Source organism: Macrobrachium nipponense, chromosome 32, assembly GCF_015104395.2.
Source record: "Macrobrachium nipponense isolate FS-2020 chromosome 32, ASM1510439v2, whole genome shotgun sequence".
NCBI classification, from domain to species: domain Eukaryota; kingdom Metazoa; phylum Arthropoda; class Malacostraca; order Decapoda; family Palaemonidae; genus Macrobrachium; species Macrobrachium nipponense.
The window spans coordinates 25,013,163-25,036,200 of NC_061094.1; the positions used below are offsets into that span (position 1 = coordinate 25,013,163).

Sequence of the window (23,038 nt, forward strand, 5' to 3'; positions counted from 1 at the left end):
CCCTGAGTAATGAGATTTATTTTGCTGGAAAGGAATCTCTTTGTAAAAGCTGGTTTGCACTAAACCCATTTCAAGAAACATTAAAATGGTTTCTTGCTCGGTACCCCAGTGTCGTTGGTTATCTCAGACAGCTTCTTTGTAGAAAAATTTTTTTCGTTTTGTGTGAACTTTCTTGTTATATGTATGAAATAGGATCATGCACATCTGCGTAACTGGGTATACGTGTCGAATGTATACAGAGTTAGAAGGTTGGTAAAAAGCGTAATTATTATCAGGTTTGCGTATTTCTTGCTGTGTCTAACTATACAATCTTAGTTGTTTCCTTCAAGAGTTGCCTCGTTGTTAAATGAACGGGGGAACTAAAACCCTAGCAGGTATAAAACCACTTGGAAATGAACAAATAGTAGCTTTTATGAGAAAAAATATACACTTTGGACGCAGAGTATAATTTAAGAGTTTCAAAAAGGCAAGGGAAAATAGACGAACTTTCCGATTCGACTGAAAAGTCCAGGCGCCCACGCCTGCACCTTACACCCCAGGCAGCCTCCCCTCCCCCTCCAGTGATCTACAAACGAATTTCTGCTTGTTAGGGAAATGTTCGATTGCTCCGTTCAAGAGGACTGCCGCCGTCAATCAACGCGCGGAGGCGTAAACCTTACGACAGGAAGGAAGGTATATAAAGGGTCCTGCCTCTGGCGTAAGTTGCACAGCAACTCTGCTTCCGCTCTACACTGGACGTCAGATATGGTAAGTTTTCTGCAAACAACCTTGGCAAACCTTGGTTTCAGTATGGAGACGCTACTGTAGGGAATTGTCGCCAATTACTCCACTAGGTACTATATATCATCAGTAGTACTAAGACAGAATTAGAATTCATAACAATAACAGGCTTCATCATGTGGCTTAACCATTTATTATCACGTCAACTTGAATTGTTGGGATATTAGCAAAAAAAAAAATATTATTAATATTATTAACATTGCGGTAAGGTAACATTCACTGGATTAATACAACAACTGTCTTCTTATGCGATTTATTTGAGACTTTTCTTTAATCCTTAACTAAAGATAAGTTTCTTTTTCTCATTTTTTTTTATTTTATTTTCTTTTACCGTTATCAAAGTTTTTTAACAATTAAAAATCTCATCCTAATTATCGATTGTCATTTATAGAACAAGTTAATTTATAAATAAAATATATACAAATATCTCTCACTAATCCTTCTAGCACAGAGCTCCATATAAGAGAGAGAGAGAGAGAGAGAAGGTGGGGTTGGGTGAAGAGGTTACAAATTAATCTTAAATAAAAACACTTCTTTCAGATGGGAAGAAATCAGTTCCTCATGATTCCTATTTGAAAATATTAGTTAAGTAACATTTCCCTTTATCGCTTTTTAATTTTTTTTCTCTTTTAGACAATTGACCTGCTAGTCTTGATTTTAAAACAATGACTAATCTCATACTCTTCAAGCTTTTCGTCGAGATATTCTTAATAACAGTAGAGTGGGCACAGCTGCCACCTGGAGGTTGATTAAGAAATATGTATATGGGTACATACACACATTATAATATGAATATATATTTCTATGAAACACGTTTCCAGGTGTTCATTTCCATCTTATCTCACGGCGAGGGGCAAGTCAAATGAAATGTTAGTAATTCGAGCCCGATGGGAGGGAAGTTGAGTAAAATTCTTTGAATATAGATTTTAATTTGAAGTAAATATATAAAAGACGCTTCAATTCCAAAAAAGTGATCAGTGATAATATATTTGAGTATTGCTCTCGAATATTACTTAGACTTCATCGGATGCCAAGAAAACTGTTATGAAAAGGCGGGAAAATAAGTGACATTCACGTGTGGACAATTCATCTTTTAGCCGAAATGCAATTAGGTATTGTGTTCTAAAAAATGAAATGCAGCTTTGGCAATCATTGGTGACACGAAGAGAAAAGATTATCTTCTGTGCTTCAGTTATTTTGGAGTTCCTTTGTTTTTTTTTTTTTTTTTTTTTTACGTGTTTCACAATATTTAGCTTCCGAACTCTTCCCTAGTCAGCCATAAGTAAGTGATCTTTAAAGCACAGCATCAAAAAAGAATTCTCTTTCTTACGTCAGATCTGCTTTTGATATAAAAAGTAAAATAACGACGTTTACGTTTCGGCGAAAGATGGAGAAACGTGTGAAGACTTCTCTTTGACACTTTCGTCTCACGTCCTCATATGTAACTTTTATTTTTTCTATTTTATTTATTTACATTTTTTTCCAGAAGAGAAATAGCGTCACCTGCCTCCTGTGGATTGTGGTCGGAGTTCTGTGGGGGGGAAATGTTGACCGGATGGCTGCAGAAGCTCACGTTCTGATCTTACCCCAAGAACTCCATTCATCCGACGGGTGCGGACCCAATCCTTTGTCCATCGTCTTCACAGCTGCCAACGATCTAGGTAATGAAGGGCACTAGTGACTCTTCCATGTTGGAATCTTCATCTCCATTTAAATGAGAATTCGAAGCTAAATTTGGTCGTGACTGGAGCACCTTTTCCCTATTTATTTTTTACATGCACTCACACACAGCTACATAAAGCATGCGTATCTATAACAGGGAAGGTAAATAGCTTCAGTTTCGTGGGGCATCGCGGCTTCACGGCGCCGCCGGATAATGTTCAGGCGTTAGCTTCACCGAGGTAGCCGCATAAAGCTTCGTATCTATATTTTTCTACTTGTGCCTGACATTTTTATTTTTCTTTATAGTCATGCTATAGTTTTAGATTAGAATGAAAATGAGAAAACAGCAACGTAGAAGGCCCATACTATTTATGTGTATGGCGGACCTTCAAGGCCGCTCATACATAATCTTCCTATCCGCTTCATTGTAGTGAACTTTGGACGTAGCACTACATTTTATCCCCAGTAAAAACAACGTCTCCTTTATTTATGTGCATTTTCTAAGCAGAACATTGTATCAAATAGGGTTCCTAGTAAAAACTCCACCGCAGTCACTGTCACATTCACAGCTCAACAGTTGTCAAAAATGCATTTCTAGAAAACCTCCACACGGTAGGCGCTTCATACACCTACACGAAGAGCTCTTGAGCGGCACGTCGAACCCATCTTTCGAACACTGATTGCTTTCGCCTCTATCTTGAACACACTCTCATTCTTTGTGTTTTTTATGGGCCTGTCTTTCCGATACACTTTTTTCTTCTTCTTCTTTACATACCATGTAAGTAATAGAGGTTAGACGTGTGGCAGAAGTGATAGGACACAAACGTCTAGGTAACCAGAAAATAGGAGTGTGTGCGAGGGGAAAGTACATTTTGCAATGCAGGTAAATGATGGTTAAAGTCCTGAAAATACGGTTGCTGTGTAAGTGTGTGAAGGTGCTGTGAGGATGGGGAACATTTCGTGTTCAGTTACAAGTAGGATCTGGTGATGACACTTGTTTAACACTGTTCAGAAGTTATTCCTTTCAAGGTAAATAGTTTATTATTATCAGATACAACCATTGTGCTATATATCCTGAAACACACCCATTCACACACACACACATATATATATATATATGTAATATATATATATATATATGTATATATATATATATATATCTATATATATATATATACGTATATATGTATGCATATACTATACACACTATATATTATATATAATATATATGTGTGTGTCTAATATATGCATATCATATATATATATATATATATATATATATATATATATATATATATATATATATATATATATATAAAGGAGACGAAATAAATGTAAGAAAATCTAGTTACTGTATACAGAATTTGAATGGCGTAACATTTTTCGTTTCATGGCTAATCTATAGGTCACATGGCAGCGAACGAGGTCATGGCGGTGCTGGAGTCTGACCCTGAACCCACTTGGGGAGAATTCCTCACCCTCATTCATACCTACGACGACTGCATAATGCTGGGGTCACACATTCACGTATCACGACGGCGTATGCCCACGTATGTGGATCTTGGGCATCATCGCGGTAAAATGACCTTGAACAGCTGGTAAAACAGGACACGGGCTACCGGACGTAAAGCCAGCGCCGTAAATTGCGCCGCAAATGTACGCGCAAAGAAAGCAAGGTCAGACGTCTACCTGGAACTTACGCCGATCAACTTCACGTCAAGACCACGCCCACCGTTGTGGGGCTGTGCTGTTGCCAGGGGTATGAGCACATTACTACAGTTTTTAATTTTTTTAAAATTTTTATTCTGTTTGAATCCGCGAAAGACATCTACAACACAGCTGAATATTACAGTTGAAAATTATATGCACACAAAATCGAGATTTATTATCATTGAGAGAGAGAGAGAGAGAGAGAGAGAGAGAGAGAGAGAGAGAGAGAGAGAGAGAGAGAGAGAGATTTACCAAGATATATACTTTCTAATTGTACAACAAAAACATTTCAGTAGACGCAATTAGAATAATGGTTGTAAATGAGCACATCACTGATTATATATTAACCCCATTTCTGAATGATATTTATAGCAATACCCAAGTAACCAGTCGACAAGGAATACAATACGTAGTTTTAGGAATTATGATTTATGAACGCTTTGGGAGCTCTTATATAAGATTAGCACTAGAATTGTCTTGCTGGATTTTACCATTCAGACATACACTTAGACTTATAAAAACTGTTGACTATGGGCGATTTATATTTAAGCGATATAGAATAAATAACATCTAATAACTTATCAAACATTCTTAAAAATAAATAGGAATTCTACCTATTCAAGATAATATTTTTTTAGATGTATATAGGAATTCCTCTTAGATATTTACATTATTTGTTACACCATTATTGTAAGACTGCTATTCAGAAGAAATAAATATCTTCGACACTTCCATAATCTGAGAATACCGTGTTACCGGGAAAGTGTTCGTGTGTGTGTGTGTGTGTGTGTGTGTGTGTGTGAAAGTTATTCTAGCAGATTATACTATACGTTTGCTGTCTACAAGTGAAGTCTTTTGTTATTTTTGGCCTAAGCAGTAAAGGGTTATTTCAAAACAAAAAAAAGGGACTACTAGACATCCTAACAAAATTGTCTTCGTCAGAAATTTCCCCAGTATTTTTATATTCGTTATCCATTTCCCCACTCGCCTTTTATTGAAACCTTGTCTCCTATTCTGAATCGTGATCAGCCACCTGAGACACAGAGAAACAGCCACCCCTGGGCTATGAAGCCATTAGTTCTGCTCCCACACAAATCGTTCGCACTGCATGGGTCCATATAAGTACTCGTCGTCCAACCCGGGATTATTCATGGCCTAAAGGAAACCTTACCAATAACACCAGGCCCCAACTCCTCTACTTTTGTTTCTGCGTTTTGCTAATCATAATTAATTTCTTACTGGAGCAGGTGTGACAGACGACGTATAGGCGGTAGATGCCGGAATCCTGTTGACGAAAATGACCCGGTTGTTGATTTCTGGTTGAGATTTGTGTACCGGAACGCTGGAATACTACCTTGGGAATAGAGCCTGGGATTACCCTGTATCCCTCTGACAGATTCCAATTCATTGTTTGATTGATGATAGCGGTCAAAAGTCAGGAGAAAGTGGAAATCGTATTAGGAGCCAGTGCTAAAGGATTATTCCAAAATCCGCCATTGTCAATGAAAGAAATAACTGAGACCGTCAGGTCTTGGGATAATCCTGTGGCCATATTTTCAAGTTGATTTTCCAACAGATGACCAGAGGGCGCCGACCTGACCTTTTATACACGCTACAGCGTTGCCATGTCGTACAGGGTTGTAAATGTGTGAATCGGTTCGTGGCCGTAGGCTGCAGCGCAATTAGGAGGCCCACGTGCTTCGTGGCGGAAAGAAAACAACGACGGCGAACAATGCAGGTGACCCTAGCGCGTACCCCGCAGCAGTCACCGTGGGTCCCACGTGTAATGCCTGGAGCTACGTCAGGAGACATTTGGCGTGACCACCCGACGACTTGTTTTGAACATTTCAAAACTGGAGTGGGCTACGGCGCCCTAGTGGCGGAGCTTAGCACCCGGACGACACGTCGCCGTACGTTTACGATTTTACGTGTGTTTTACGTTACATTTACGGTTTACTGACGTGAAGCTGTTGCCAACTACCAATTTCCGCTCATGCGTGGCCGTGCGTGCGTTGATACGTGAATGTGTGACCTTAGCATAAGGGCAGGTCAACTCAGGTTAGTCTGTGATTATCGTAAGTTAGCGCCTCAGTGTCGTGGTTGGTTTGGTGTTCGCTTCTCACCTCGGTGGTCGCGGGTTCGATTCTCGGCCATTCCATTGAGGAGTGAGAGATGTGTATTTCTGGTGACAGAAGTTCACTCTCGACGTGGTTCGGAAGTCATTTAAAGCCGTTGGTCCCGTTGCTGAATAACCACTGGTTCCATGCAACGTAAAAACACCATACAAACAACAAAAAACAATTATCGTAAATTAGTAAGCAAACACTGATGTCTGCTTCAAAGATAGTGAATGAAGTTCCAGATAGCAGATGCAAAGGAGAGGCAATACCCCCTGGAATGATTAAAATAAAGGTAAAGTTGTAAAAGGAAATCGAGGAAAGGATTGTAATGGAATTCAGACGGATAATTTGTCATCTGGGAAGGTAGAGCGTTTCCATAGGAAAACTAAGGAATTCCTTGGAAGGTTTACTTCATATGAAAGGCAGAGAGCTTTCATTTAGTTTAGACTAAGCGCTTGTGTAAAATGACCTCGGTTCGTTTTCACCGTGTTTCCATTTTTAAGTTTCCTGTAAAAGAAAATTATTGAGATGCCTCTGTCTGTCCGTCCGCAGTCAGAGCTAAAAGACTACTGAGGGTAGAGGGCTGAAAATTTGTATGTTGATCATCCACCCTCCAATCATCAACATACCAAATTGCAGCCTTCTAGCCTCGGTAGTTTTTAATTCATTTCAAGTTATCCATGGTCGTGCGTCTAACACCGCTATAGCTGTCAACAACACAGGCCACAACTGGTCTATGGCTGCAAGCTTCATGGGCAGTGGCTGAGAGTTTCATGGGCCGAGGCTTAGAGTTCCATACACGTTATACGCTGCAGAAAACTCGATTTCTTCGGCGCATTTTTTACTGTTTTTTTTCCTTATTTATTAAGAAACTGAGATGTCTGGTCAAGGTCCTAACTTGCTGCTGAACTTCCCTGTAGAAGCTGGACAGTCCTATCTAAAAAGATTAATGTTGGAAACTGAAAAACTTCCGAAATATATAGAATGTCTGTCTTCCTTCCTTGTATCGGATTCATTTCCAATACTCATTTTCATAAAGCAGGTTTATCTCACACTTCATTACAGAAGTCTATTGGTAAACTTTTTCCTTGCGCGGCCAGACCAAAGTCTGTTCTTTGTTTTGAAAAAATGACAAAACTTAAAGCTTTCGTCCATTTTCTGGGGATTTTATTTAGTGCCCAAGTTCACAGAAGATGGACGAAAGGAGTAAGTTTTCGTAATTCTGCACAAATATATTCTCACTTCGTATATATGTAAGTTTATCACTGTGGGAACTTCAAGATTTTTGATGCATCACGTCCCTGTGACTGGACTTCACAATCCAGTAGGTTATCGCTCATGAAAATTCAGGCAAGGTAAGCAAAAATCTATTGCAATTACCTGCAAGAACCCCATAGAGGGTAGTGCCGTCAATGCACCTCTTGCGGTGCATTGTAGCCATTACTTTAGGTTCTTTGCAGCATGCATTTTTTTTCGGCCCCTAAAGCTGCAACCCCTTTTCGTTCCCATTTACTGTAACTCCCTTCATTTTCTCTTTCTTCCTTCCTTCTTACTTTCCAGACTCTTCCAACAATTGTTCCAAAGAGCAACTGCAATGTTCTCCTCCTGTTACACCTTTCAAACGTTTTACTTTCAATATCCGTTCCTGCGATGAATGACCTCATAGGTCCCAGTGCTTGGCCTTTGGCCTAAATTCTATATTCAATGCAATTCAATTTCCAGCAAGAAATGAAAAGAAAAAAACGTTGTCTTTTCACATCTCATGGGTTTGAAAACAGTTCTAATGCAAATGTATCCTTTTTAGTTTTCTGTAAAAGAAAGTTATTGAGATGGCTTAATCTGTCTGTCCGTATTTTTTCCGTCCGCCCTCAGATCTTAAAATACTACTGAGGCTAGAGGACTGCAAATTGTTATGTTGATCATACACCCTCCAATCATCGAAATACCAAGTTGCAGCCCTCTAGCCTCAGTAGTTTTATGGGCTGCGGTTCATACAGCATTATGCGCTGTACAGAAAACTCGATTGCACCAAGGAAACTTTGGCGCATTTTTTATTTGTTTATTCATGTTTACAAAAATTGCTTGCACTGGAGCTTTAAATACGTTTAATGCGAACTTACAACCCTACAGGCAACATTCCTTTCCAACAGGTACAAGAGAGGAGTTCCAGCATCCAGAAGGATTCCAGAGTTGAGTCAGGTCCAGAGTGCTCTGAAAACAGCCCTTAAGATGCCGTCTTCCTTATCACCTCCTTCAACCTACAGATACGGACACGCCTTGGCTAAGGTTTATAGGAATAACGCAGGGCCTCGTCAGTTCCTCCTGCAGAAGTACTCACGACAGGAAGAACCTTAATGATGCGGTAGCTTTTCGAGGACCTCGATCGAAGAAGATCGCTGTTCTTATGGACTTCTCCCTCAAAAATGGAAATGATTCGTCATTGAAGAAATATTATTTATTTCTACACGACTTACAGCCCTTCTAGTCCCTTCAGTAAAAGAAATTCGTGTTGAGGGCGTTATATTAATAGGTTGCACTTAATCAGAAATCCTTCATAAACCCTTATTATAACATTCTAAATTTTCGTCTACAACCCATATGGTGATAAGAATAAATTAGTAATTACATTTTCAACTTGTATTCTTTATTGTTTGAAACCAAGTTTTAAGCCTCCATTGGCAATAACCATAAATTTAAAGAGCACTATCTTTATCCTTGCTAAAGGCCTGTCCACATTAGGAAATATCGTTTGAAAACAATGTTTGCAAACAGTTTGCAAACTTTGTTTCCAAACGATGTTGCCTAGTGTGGATAGGCCTATAGAAAAAGTGGTTCGCAGTCATTAATTCGTAGTAAAAATATTTCTTAAGTTCAGATCCATCTATATTAAAAAAAAACACTGGCCATCATGATTTTTCTAAATCGTCCACAGACTGAATATTTAAGGAGCCAACTTGACAAAACTTCGACTTTGGACATTTTTAAAGAATGATGCTTGGAGATATGTCCTTTTGAATTTACAAAGGCACTTTGGAATGTGACATTTCAGGTATTAACAGTCTATCACAAGAAAATCCGTTAATTCAAATAGAAGGCAGCCGTGAATTTTCACAAGAACGCTCTTCTGAAGACACTTGGAACCACTAAGGCTTTTAAAACCATTTCCGAACGAAGATAACATTAAGAAAACGTTGAGCACTAACTATCATTGCCATAAATTAACACTCGGCTCATTCCTAGAATACACAGTCCAACATGGACATTGATTTATCTGTTGCAATTTCATTTCTATTTATCATTTATCAGTTTCATCCAGATTCGTTAAATAACAAGTTTCAGTCTTTTCTTCTGTGCCAGCCCCTTATTTGCTTATGAGATAAGTCAATAGCTGACGCTATATAGCTTTATTCCTCAACTTACCCTTTATTCTTTTGATTTTGTTGTCTTCGCCATGAATTATCTATGGAACGAATTCCCTTATTCATTTCAATCTGTGTCCAGATTGCACTGCACTTGCAATTTCATCGGCTTGTCAGAATTCGACCTCGGGTCATATTTAGCTACGCTGCTAAATGACTTGAAGGCAAACTTTTTTTGATTGGTAAGTTACGTAAGTGGTTCTCCAAAACCCCAGACATGAATACGCATCAAGAAGATGGGAGACTGGTCATCTTGCCAAATGAGTCTCCCATCCTTTTGCGTCCTCTAATTGTTCACATTTGAAAGTACCTCGTTTCCAGTCTTCATCTTCTTGGTAGTTACGAGATCTCATAGGCTGAAACCTATCTTGATGCGTATTCAAGTCCGGGATTTTTAGAGAACCACTTACTTAACATCCTAGTTATCAAAAGTTCTCCTTTAACTAATGTGGCTAAAAATGATATGCGGTCGAATTTTGACATTTTCACGGTTGAAGTCAATCAAATTGCAGTGCAGTGTAAGTTTCTTCAATTGGTTTTCATGAAAATCTGACATAATATTGCACACTATAATATTAACACTGTCAATAAACTTTACACTTTTTAGATTTTATAGTGGTAATATTCGATATTTACGAAAGCATGGGGTCAACACCTGCAGGTCACTCAAAGAAACAGATGTCTCCATTATTCAGTAATGAAAAGAATTGTTTGAGTTCCTCTTCTTCGTTCTTGCAATCCGAATTATAAATCCATAAGGACTCCAGTTTGACAGAGAGTAATTCACATAATACTCTTACTGCATCTCCTGGCAAAGAAGAAAAAATGATAATCAACACAAAAGCCATTATTCATTTATGTTTTTCCTAAAATAAATGACAACATCAATACAAAGCTCCAACTTTAGTAGCGCCTATTTCAAAACTTTACGTTGCTATTCCTCCACAATTTTTGAGTTAGTTTCATTACAATTTCACAGTGATCCACCTACGGATATAATGATGTTAATGAACAAGAGGGAACCAATGCCAGACGCCAACCATTTGGAACAGGCAATCTTAATTACACAGATAATGGAATAGTCAGACTAGTAAATAAAAAGTATATCATACACTTAGGACCCGACTTTCATACTTCTGTAGCGAATAACAGAAAAGGAAACCCAGATATAATATTAGGAAATAACAAAATTCATCTTAACATTGCCATTGATAAAGACCAGCAACCCCCTCTGATCATATACCAATGGTAATTACATTGTCAACTAATCCAATAATGATCCCATCCTTAGAGAAACCTAATATAAAAAGAGCAAGTTGGGAAAGCTTCAAAAATGAAATAGAAGGAAAAATTAGTAGACAACCAACAATAAATTCAAATGAAATAGAAATAACAAAATAAATAATAGACGAAGCACTGGAAGAATGGTACAAAAATATAGAGGAAGCAATAAAAAATTATATACACATAACTAAATGCACTACACTTCCACACCCTATTAGTAGTGATAAGTTAAAATTAATACAATGGCACTGCATCAACATCCAAAATACATTACTTATAACAGGTTGGAACAACACATGAATGAGAAGATAATATGTATCACTACAAGAACAGTTAGCACAAGAAAACTAAAGATGATATCGTCAAAATTGGAAAGAACTATTAAGAAATACACAAATACAGTACAATGACCCCAAACAATTTTGGAGCTCCGTTGCAAGACTGAAGGGAAGCAAAACTAATACATCACCATACATAAAGCATAGGAATGAGAAAATATATGATGACCAAGAGAAAGAAGCATTGCACAAGTCCTACTGGCAGGAAATAGTCCAAATAACATAGGAGGATAACCAAAATTTCGACAACCAACATAAGACAATAGTCAATGAATTCATTGAACAACATAGAACAAATCCGCATCATGCAGCTGATATTAACAAACTCAGTGAAGGCTGCCCACTAACTAGGAAAGTAGAGCTATGGGAAATCAAAATTCTAAGTAAAAATTTAAACACAAGGCACCAGGAAGAAGTGGAATTAACAAGGTCATAATTCAAAATTTACCAGACATTGCATGTAAAAAATGAAGGGAGATGTACAATTGGGATCTCTCAATGGGATACGTTCCAGTTATATTGAAGAATGCAATGACTTTGATACCCAAACCAGGAAAAGATACGTGTCAGGTAGAGAATTATAAACCAATATCATGACCAGAAATACCTGACAAAATATTGGAAAAAATAACCCAGATTGCAATAGCAACAATATACGAGAGAATTGCACTATCACAAAGAAGAAAGTACCTAATGCACCCTAGTATGTAGAGATATAACCAAGGCATTTGACAAAGCATAGATACAAGGACTTCAATCCAAAATGTTACATCTAAACCTTCCAGACATTTTTGAGAAAATACTATGCAACTTCATCAAAGATCGAGCAGCAGCAATCAAGTCACAAAATTGCATAGAGAATCCATTCCCGTTACTAAGTGAAATCTGATTGAGTCCAACATTATTCATATTAAAAAATCCTCATAGTAGCACGAGTCTTCAAATGGAGAAACAAATCCACAGCTATATAAAAGTACTATATTTAAATTTAAAAAACTTAAAGGATAGCTTTCGGGAATCTGGTCGGTTCCCCTTATCAATCTGATCGATAAGGGGAACCGAACAGATTCCCGAAAGCCTATCTTTAAGTTTTATTTAAATATATGTACATTTACGTAACTGTGGTTTTGTTTCTCCATTATTCATACTACATACATCAGATGTGACTCCACCACCAGAGTACTGTACTGATGTCTGCTTTGCAGATGCTATAATTCAAATAGTCATACACCCAGAAAGACGTACACGAAGAAGGGACCCTACTATGAAAAGACAAGTAGCTCAAAAAACAATCGACCAAATTGAAAGAGTAAATCAATTTGAAAAGAAGTGGAAGATAAAGACAAATAAATCTAAATTCTAACTAGCATCAGTATCTGCATACAAACCTGCACAAATAATGTTAGGCCAGCAACCAATGAATTTTACTAAAAGCGCGAGAATACTAGCAATGCAATTTGGACAAAGAGGAATATCAAGACATGTCAGAGAAGGGCTGAGAATAGCAAGAACACAAAATACAAAGCTAAAAAAGGTTTAGGAATATGAACACAAATATCAAAATCCATTTTAACAAAAGTATAATCAGACCAATAATGGAATATCCACCAATACCCACGTGTTTAGCATCGACTTCCAATGTAAGTGCATTACAAAAATTACAAGATACTAAGGTCTGCAGTGAGAAACAATCAAGAAGATATTGATCTGAATATTGAACAAATACACAAAAAATACAATGTAGAACCAATTAATCAGAGATTATACAGACTGGCAACCAAAATATGGAGTATACTATTTCAGTACATTAGTGAAATGACAGAAGAATCGGAAGTAGAAGAGAGAAACCTTGACCCAAACAACACAGACCACAGATGGTGGAGAAGAGATTCTTCATGTATTCATCGAGATGAACCTCAACCATTATACTATTAAGAAATGTCTAGAGAAAAAGTAATATGTAGAATTTATTATGTAAATATATTGCAAAATCATTATAAATTAACATTAAGGTTACAATTATAAAATTGGAGCTTTTGTTAAATAGAATAATACTATTAAGAAATAAAATTTAAAATATGTAATCTATACAATTCACCATGTTAATATAATGTCAGATCATTATTGTAATATGTTACCATTTGTTAGTAAAATTGTACCCTTACCCAAATAAAATTGTGGAAGAACCACACTTTACATCATTCTTACTAATACTTAACTTTCTAAACCAATCCCTGCCATGGTTAGCTAGCTAACTGCCCTCACTCTTCTTTCACCCATCTTACCTATAAGCTAAAAAAACAATAGATGAAAAAAATAAAAGCCCTTGACACTCGGAAATCTGTAGTTATCTTTAATCAATTTGCACCGTGCTACTTGCCGTCACGCGTTGTCACCACTCACAAGCTCCTCCACCGTTTATAAATTCTTCCCAATCTTCCATAGAGAAGCCCAAATCTGTAATTCTGAAGAGAATGGAACTGTGCCCCAATCTCCTTAGAAAGGTGGATTCCGTCTGAAGCATCATTGCTCTTGAAGATTTGAAGTATTTGCAAGTCACATTCAAGAAAGGCTAAAATACTCAGACCTTCAATCTGACTAATAACTAACCTGTGAATTTGGACTTCATAGAATATATCTTTACATGAATTAAAACTCCCTTGGGCAAAATAACATTGAATAGTTTTGCTATTCTTTCCACATTGGAGTTGATCTGCAAATCTAGAGAGGTCCTGTATTGCAAAATCAATCGCGCTCTCTGGTAAGGAAGGGCAGTGAGGTCATCAAGACTGAAGGCGCCATCGTCGTCGAGGTGGAGTTCTGTTAGAAAGGAGAATTTTAATGTTTTCATTAGACGTGGTTATTTTTTTATAGAAAAGATGATACATATTCTTGCTTACAAAGGAAATTGAACTTATTCCTATTCAGTGGAGAAATATCTTGGAAACGAATATCCATTTAAATTTAAAAATTCGTTTCTACCCTGTTTAATATTCAAAAAGTCTTGTTGCGACACAGCATATTTAGAGCATAAACGTTAAAAATACAAATTTCCTTAGAAACAACTACCAGACAGCGATGGATCTCTTACTCCAACTGCAGACAACTTGCATTGTTCCTGACAGGAAATACTCGTGGAAAATTTCGCTGAAAAGGGGAAAATTAAAGACAGGTAAACATGTGGTTTCGTGTATTACTTTTATGAAAGTCCTTTAATTTTCACCTTTTCAGTGCTTTTTCCACTCAGATATTTGTCACGAAACATGAAGCTTTTCTGAGTCCAAAGAATCATAGTAATAATACTTGTAAAACCTACCTAAATCCTGCAGGTTCGGAAGCTCTTCCAGACAAAAGGAGAGCTGCTGTAATGCCTCCCCTTTTAATCTTAAATCGATGGACGTTGTATTTCAGGCAGTATTGCTACCCCTATTCCCGTCAGCCTGCCACTAATTTTTATACAGTTTGTGTGACCTATCCAGGGACTCTTTCAAATTTAGTGCCCTATCCAGGGATTCTTTCAAATATGTAATATTGGAAGACTCACAGAGAAGATGCAAATGAAGTTTAATGTCGTTTTCCAAGGCAGTTTCAATCACTGGGATAATATAAAGATGTTCTTGAGGGTTGTCCCGTACTTTGAGGAAAAGTGTCTCGGGCTTTAATCTGGGCAATAATGAGGTCAGACATTGAAGAGTCTCGGAACTATTGACCTTGAATAACTGGCGAGGCAAAAGTCTCACCATTGCATTAATAACTTTCTCATCATTTTCAGTTTGTACTAGGTGTTTGCATAACAAATCTTCTTGTTGTTGGAGAATCGAGTTGGAGATCTATGCGAGTATTGTAGAGTATTGCCTTGTTATGGAAGGACCAATAAGCCCTCCAAGGCATTTTCTATACTTTTGTTGCCATATGTTTTTAGATTCTCTTCTCTTCTTGACAGGCACATGTGGAAAAATCCATCGTATGTACATTGCAGCATGTTTTTTCAATTAAAGGATTTCCTTGCGATAAAAGCTTTTTCAAAGTTTTGTCTCTCTTCTCTATACATCCTGGTTATTACATCACAAATAGCACAGCAGCTGCAAACTCTTGCTCACTTCGGTGTTTGTAGCAGTAGATCCTAACGAGATCAAGACCTTTTACGTGAGTATTTCACACTGAAATAAGATGACATAATTGTCTCAAAGCTTAAGTTCAGTCTGCAGCATTGTTTTTCAAAGACATTGGCATCTTCTTCAGACAATTCGTAGTTTCTCCTCAAGATGATATTTCAAAGACATCAGTCTATAAAATCTCTCAAATTCATCAAACCACATGTTTCTTGACTCTAACTTTCTCTATCAGACGGTTTTTCAAATGCTTCTGTGTTTCAATGTAAAGTGCAGACACTGTCTTGATTTTTCCTCTGAGATTTGGACATTCAATATAAAGCAGAGAAAATAAATTGAACCAGAGGGGATTTTTCAATATGACACTCATCTCGAAACTCATTGACTTAAAACTCTGAGTTATATCTCTAACCATTTCATCTCTTTGGCTGTGTCACTTATTAAATAGCTTATGAGAGACTGAATGTGGGCTCCCGTATCTTCCTTTCGAACGACCCAAAATGCTAAGATTGATCCTAATGTATTTGTGATGTATTTACAAGGCTTGTAAGTTCTTTAGTGTTCACAGGGCGAGTTGTGACAACAATTTTCTTGCAACTGCATTTCAGTTGTAAAATCTGCTCAAAAAGCTTCTTTGACTCAGGATTTGCTTCGTCATATCCGTCACATAAAAAGAGACACCTTGAGTGAAGGATTGAGGATTTGACCACTTCAAAATTCAGGTCAAGCACCGACCCATGTAAGTGATCTCGAAGATAGTCGTCAAAGTTGCTGTGATCCCTCTTCCGAAACTGCATATATAGCAAGATTTCATAAGATGACAGATTTGGCATATCATTTGTCTGCTTGTACCACTTCTCTACAATGGAACTGAGAATTGTGTCTTACAAGACTCAGCATCACCAGACAAGATGACAACATCTGGGTACCTACCATGCAGCTTCTTGCTAAGTATCTCTCTTTGGTCAATGTTCATAAAATCATTGTCAGAAAAATCACCCCATGGAACTCTTTATCAGTGTCCACCTTTAGGAATACCATGAACTCACAAGGCTCTATGACACCATATTGAGTTAACCAGTCAAAAGGTAAAATCCTACACAGCAGGGTATACAGTTCTCTTAACTCTCCTTGCGACTTTTCTAAGACATACTCTCGTAAATAGTTTCCATACACTATGATTTCATCCTGAAGCCTCTTCCTATCATCAGGATTAGAGGGATTATATTTTTCTCGGATCTTTCTTTTATTTCTGGAATAACCTTCAAATCTCACTTTCCAGTTGATTTAATTCAACTACATGAGCTGGATAGAGTTTTTTAGCCTCACCTAGAGTCTCTGTCAGCAAATCTCTACAATGACTAAGCTTGTAATCTAGTTCAGTTTCAGAAATGCTGCATTCTTCGTGGCTGACATCATTTCTTTCATCTTTGATCTTCCTCACCAAATTCCGCATTTGGTCACTGGGGCAATTTACGCCTTTGTCCCACAGCACTTGGCAGATCTTATTAAGTACTGTAATGTCCAAGCATTCTGGGGATTTTGTTGACAAATTTGAGACTTCTCGACCAGTGAATTGACTTTTATTTCCAAGAGGTACATTTTTTTCAGTCAAGATCTTGTGAATTGTTTTTGACTGCCCATGGAGGAAAGCATATAAAATCGAAAACACAACCTTTTTTTCCCCAGCTTCTTATGAAATAGTAGTATCTGAATTTCAATAGACCCTCGGAGGAGATCACGTGAGACGTGGATGATGCCATGATGAACTAATGGATTATGTTTAACACTGCTAACACACTCCATTATTTATCCTTCTAATTTCCATAATTGGCTTTAATGATGTAAAAATTAATGATTTGTTCTTCTTTTTGTTTGCCTATTTGTTGTTTTTTTCCTAATTTTCCTTTGAAATTCTTCAATTTCTTGAAAACAGAAGTCTTGTTATACCAGCACACATTATCTGGAAAAAACAATAATAATAATAATAACGCTCATAAATTTTCAGAAGAGCTGAAGCATTTTGACAACTTTCCACATCCACATCTTTCATGGATATTTGTTTGAAAGAAAATCACTTCATGTTTCGGCAAAATTCCTGTTTAAAGCTTAATACTTTTAAAAAAAATAAAAAAAAATTTAAAACAAAATTATCTTCAGTTCCCCCCCCCCCCAGTAATTTGTATTTTTTCTATGTATACAAACAGTAGCTTTTCAGAAATGGGTGCGTCTGTTTTGTACAGACTAAAAAAGAAACGACTGCCCCAGGTAAGGCTGTGATAGTCGGCCTAGTACCTCAGCTATTGTAAGGTCCAGCCCAATCGTGAACCCTTTGTTTAAAAGGTAAATCCAGAATGAAGAGGGATTGTAGAGGTGGGTCAGTACTTTATGAAAAACCATGACTTTTATACCCATGAAAAATACAAATTACTTTAAAATTAATTATTTGTTCTTATGGGTATACAAACCTCTGCTTTTTGCAAATGGAGCCTCATTCCTTAGGCATGAAGATCATCATCCTACTGCTAGGCAGAACTTTTGGACGTGCCCCAGATACCTGCAGGCGGCTTGTTTTGTACTCCATTCCCTCTAATCTCTGGAATATTACCCTGCTGGGCCAAAGGCCTATCCTGACAACTCCCTCTCCCTCAAAGAGGAGCAATGTATCTCTCATCCCTAGAGTGAGCTTTACTCCATCGCTCTTATGGCTCTCTAAGTCAAACAACAATTGTATGAGGGGCGCTGCCCGAGGTCAATGCTTCCAAGAGCCTGAGATCTAAATGTTTGAGGTAGAAAACATGAACAAGGACCGGTGCCTCCTACTCCTACCTTCACTCACTGAAGGACTGAGTGGTTCTTTTGGTAGTCAACCTTCAGGATTAACCTACAAATCTCATGGGCCTTTACCTTACCTTGGAGGACATCCCTTTCTGTGAGGAGTCATATGTCCTTGTTCTCTATATTTCCTTCCAATTGCTGCCTGTACACGGAAGAAGCCCATGCATGGAGGCTGGTGGGCATCTTTCCACTTCAGGTAGTGCCCAACAGTTCCTCGTGACCCGACATTTCGTCCAACGTCACTTTATCCACGTCTGTGGTCCTACATCTTTTTGTCCAATGAGTTTTGTCCAACGACTTTTTCTGTTCATTTTAACTCTTTAGAAAAAACTATAAACGACCCTCTTTAAAGGAATCTTATTAATGCTCTCTTCCTTTAATGAGCCTCGTTAAAAGATTGTTAGTACTCTTCTCTATTCTTCTCCATAAAAGTTGTTATTGTATTGCTAAAACCTTTGATAAAGTGGTATACTCATTCTCTCCCTTAAGTCTGGTACTGTGTATAGAAATTGCTAAAATTTAATGTAAACTTTCCGAAATGGCAAATTTCATTGCGTCGACCAAGAACAAACCAAAAAAAAATAGTTGATGAAAGTAATTATATCTACGATTTACATTCAAGAAATACAAAACTATGAGAGGAATACTGGAGATGTGAGAACAGAAGGCTGTGTTCAGTGCAAATTCATAAATTACGGAAAAACATTGAGCCCCCCCCCCCCCCCCCCGAAAACTATTTATTTTTCTAGTGAGCACTTTCATCCACTGATGTAGATTCGTTAAATGCTAGAAAAGCAGTTTTCAGAAATAGAGCATGAAGTAGCAGAAAAAACATAGCATTAAGTTCGCATAGTGCAATAGAGGGCAGTTTATGCAACTAACAGAAAATACTTGCTCTCAACTTTCTAGGTTGCTATTACTTTCTGGATTTCCAGCTAATCTCTGGCTAATCTCTGGCTAGACATGGTTTGAAATGCCTGACGAATATTGTAAATGCAATAATGGTGAACAGTTTCTGAGGTATGATTCGGGTGTCAAGGCTCAACAGCTCTTACTATGTAGTATTTGCATCAGAAAGTGCTCTTCAGGATATAGCATCATATCGTTATTGTCATGTGACGGAACCTTCAAAATTGTGCCAGAACAGTGATTTCAACTGTTTTGTATTTATGTATAAGTTAAAGGTAGCAGGTTTCCATGGTGTCTTTGCATTACTGCGAGTGAAACAAAGCAGCTGTACCAATAATTTTTTAGTAATTGAAAATCACGTACCTAAGCAGATCCGCTGGATATCATGGCAGATTTTGAAGTTGCAGTGCAGGCTGTTAATTCTTTATTCCTTAATTCTTCTGTTGTGGCATGTTTTTTTTTTATTTGAGCCAATCAGTGTTTCGAAAATTTATAGATTTAGGGTTCAACGAAAAATACTATACAGACTGCATTCATTCTGTCATAAAATTCAATGTTTTTTCAGCATTAGCCTTTCTCCAATTGAAGAATGTCGAAGAGGCTTGTGAAGATTCAATAGATGAAGAAGAAAAACCTGCTGAATTCATCGCTTACTTCTGCTGCTGCAGAGGGTTTTGTTCATCTGCTATAAAGTGTATGGCGGGTGGAGCATATTTGGAAATTAACCAAAACTCTGAAGGAAGGCAGAAGGTTCTTTCAAGGTAAAAAGGCTCAAATTCTTAGGGGAGATCTGTTGAATTCATGTACGTGATATAAAAAATAAGTGAACGCCTTAAAAGATCGATCACTGAATATGGTTCAACTAGAAAAGCTGATTTTTTGAAGGATGTGGCTTTTAATTTTGCATCAGTTCAAGTGATCATAATAAATCATTACTTATAGCTTATTACTTTTCTTTAATGAATTGTTTAAATACATTTTCCCGCTGCATTTTACCTGTATTATATCAATAAGATTCTCACTGATTATTGGATTTTGATATTTCCCCCTTTTATGGAGTTTGTTTACTGGTGATCATAATAAATCATTAGTTATATCTTACTACTTTTCTTAAATGCCTTTTTTTAAATACATTTTTATGCTGTATTTTACTTGTATCCTATCAATAAAATTCTCATAGATTATTTGCTCTTGATATTTCCCCTTTTTTATGGAGTCTTATTTACTGGTCATCATAATAAATTGGACAAAATGTCGCTCGAAAAAAAATTGGACAAAAAGGAGTAGGACCCAAATATGTAGACGAAGTGACTGACGAAATGACGTCAGACGAAAAAACATGGCACCACAATTTCTATGTGTCATGACACTCTCCGCCCTATTGCCTCAATAAACTCTGGCAGGGATGGGACTGCTGGGTTCTGTCTTGGTCAGGAACTCTCATGAACCTGAAGGGCATGAGGATCCAACTCTCAGAGTGGGATTGTTGATATTACTGGCTGTGGGGTTCCCCAATTCCCCAACCCTCCTGGCTGAGGTTTGGGCCTAGAGGAGCACTATCTCCCGAGCCTGTACCTGCCTTCTACACCATCCCTAGGTTCATATGGGGAAGAAAGAGCACTCTCAAGCTTATGAGGACTCTAGCTATGGCAGCCCTTTAGGAGTCCTTATTTTGGAGGGGATTGATCATTTGAAGCTCCTTATGAATGGAGGTAATTCCCAGGTTGCAGACAGGCTTGTCCTTCTTGGTCTGAACACTTGTAAGAGGGTTTCCTGTATTCTTGAGCTACCTCTCTCGAGAGGGCCATACCCTACCGGAGTAACCCAAGGACGTTGCTACTCCAGTGGAGAAATTGAGTGGAAAGTGACCCCTTCGATGGCACTCTACACAGAAGAGGGCCTTTCTACTCTTGCCTGGACTGGAAGACTTTCTCCGCTGCTGCATCCAACAATGTCCCTAGACAACCTATTGTTCACTTCAGTACCAGTTCTCTGACTGGGTGAGCATAGTTCAAATCCATCCCACTCTGTACAAGGAGAAAGGCACAACCACAGAGTTGATGTAGGTCATGAACTTGGCTAAAATTATGGTTGCATGAACCCCGCTACCAGTATGGACAAGTCATGCACCCAACTAAAGATGAAGTCTGATCTCAAACCTCATCAGCTATCATGAACCTGGTTCCTAGTCCACTTGAGTCGCACATTGGTTCGTGACTTGAGTCTGGGTTAAGTTCGAAACCTGTCTGTTCTTGAGCCTGTTCCATTACTGCAGCTGTTCAGGTAATGAGCCAAGCTACAACAGAGAGTCTGGCTTAATCCTTGCTCTTGGCTAGAACCTCACTTGGGCCTCCCTCATCATTTTTGTGAATCATATGGTATCCCTACTTTTGTAACTCTGGGGTGTCTGAGAGAGGTGAAAGGGCCCTGATTGATTGTAAAAGATGGATAACCAGAGGACAAGACAGCAGTTAGTTTCCACCAGAAAAAACCTGATTCTCAGACCAGGCATCCAGGCATGAATGGGTCTTACTTAACGGGTTGCATGCTTTTCTCTGTGAAACACTTACAAAAGTGTTGATGTGAGGAGGAGAAAGTACACCCTCCATAGTTCTCCTATATCACATGCCTGGTTCATATTCCTGAATCCAATGAGCCGGAGTTGGGAAGAGGGACTGTCCCGTACCTCATCTCGGGAGCTCCAATCTGTCAGCCTGATAATGAGTAATGGATAAGAAGCCTGAATGGGTCATGTCCCTACAAAAGGCCACTCTGTTGTAAACCCAGAACTTACTGTGATGTGAGATAACTTCAGGTCTGCAGTGTAGGTGTATTGCACCTAATGCTGATCCTGTTTTTCGTTGGTTATATGTGCTTCCCTGTCCCACCCCAAAAGCAAAAATTTTCAAAGAGAGATCATTCAGAGTCTGAAAACAGGGTTAGAGTACCCTTCCTCTGCCAGCACCCAAGGAGAGTGAGAGGAGTTAAGATGCAGACAGTAATCAATCAGAAGATAGAGATGAAATGAGAGAGAGCGCTGTCCTCTGTATGACCCCTCCATGGTACTCTGCCATCCTTATTCAACTGACCTTTCTGGAAACAGGAATAAAGTGGCTACCAAACTGCCATGAAATAAAAAGGGTCGTGACAACATACCCCATTGTGTTGAGCTTGTGACTCCAACCTTAAACTGGTAGAATGTCAGCCTTCTCTCAGGGTGCAACACAAAAAAGGTGTTGGACAATACCCCTTATGTTCAGAGCAACTTGACTTCAAATCTAACCCTTAAATCGTTGCTCCCTCCCCTCTCAAGCCATAAGGGGAAGAGACTCGGGGCATGGATAGGAGAAACTTTGCCCTCAGAGTCACTGAATGGTGCCCCTCCCTCAAGGAAGGGTGGTTATGGAGCCTCTTGGTGTTCAGTTTCCAAGCCGAGGGGGACAAAACGAGGCCTTTTGGCTTCCAGAATGCCTCAACGTTTGGATTGTTGTGACTTCACCCTTGGATACAAAAGCTGGTCCCATCTCTTGTCTTGAATCTGGAAGAGTCAGGAGGAAGTGAAGAGTGACCAAGACAAAACATTCAGCGTTTGAGGTGGCAAGACTATGTCCTTGGAGTTATTGAATGATTCCCTCAAGTTGAGAAGTGAAGAGGATCGAAAAAAGGTCTCTCGCCATTTTGTCATGAAATGATGATGATCATGGTGAAACCTCACTGTCTAGAGCACCATGACTGAACTTTGTCTATGTAGAATGTTTCCACTCTCATTTTCACAAAGCAAGAAATGAAGGTTAAGGTAAAGACACTCATCACCTGGTCATAAAGTTATTAAGTTTATACTGAAGCCTATCATCTTCGGAGTGGCA

General features: G+C 38.3%; 3 protein-coding genes across 6 annotated transcripts in view; 1 reads left to right on the forward strand and 2 right to left on the reverse strand.

Annotated features, from left to right (window-relative positions):
• Positions 1-23,038, reverse strand: part of LOC135207279 (uncharacterized) — a 126,826-nt gene that overhangs the window by 76,170 nt on the left and 27,618 nt on the right. For 2 of the 3 annotated variants that reach the window (XM_064238944.1, XM_064238945.1), the window contains exons 3-4: positions 13,924-14,133; positions 9,491-10,499 (exon numbers count right to left, since the gene is read on the reverse strand). The exons of the other annotated variant lie outside the window; for it this stretch is intronic. In XM_064238944.1, the coding sequence (XP_064095014.1) occupies positions 10,354-10,499; positions 13,924-14,133 (356 nt within the window). In that variant the 3' untranslated portion in view covers positions 9,491-10,353. Of the gene's footprint in view, positions 1-9,490; positions 10,500-13,923; positions 14,134-23,038 lie in introns of those variants that run through there. 3 annotated transcript variants of the gene reach the window in all.
• LOC135207281 (4-hydroxyphenylpyruvate dioxygenase-like) overlaps positions 1-23,038 on the reverse strand; it is a 203,555-nt gene that overhangs the window by 42,574 nt on the left and 137,943 nt on the right. The gene's annotated exons all lie outside the window — the stretch shown is intronic.
• Positions 1-23,038, forward strand: part of LOC135207282 (uncharacterized) — a 66,647-nt gene that overhangs the window by 29,245 nt on the left and 14,364 nt on the right. The window lies entirely within an intron of this gene.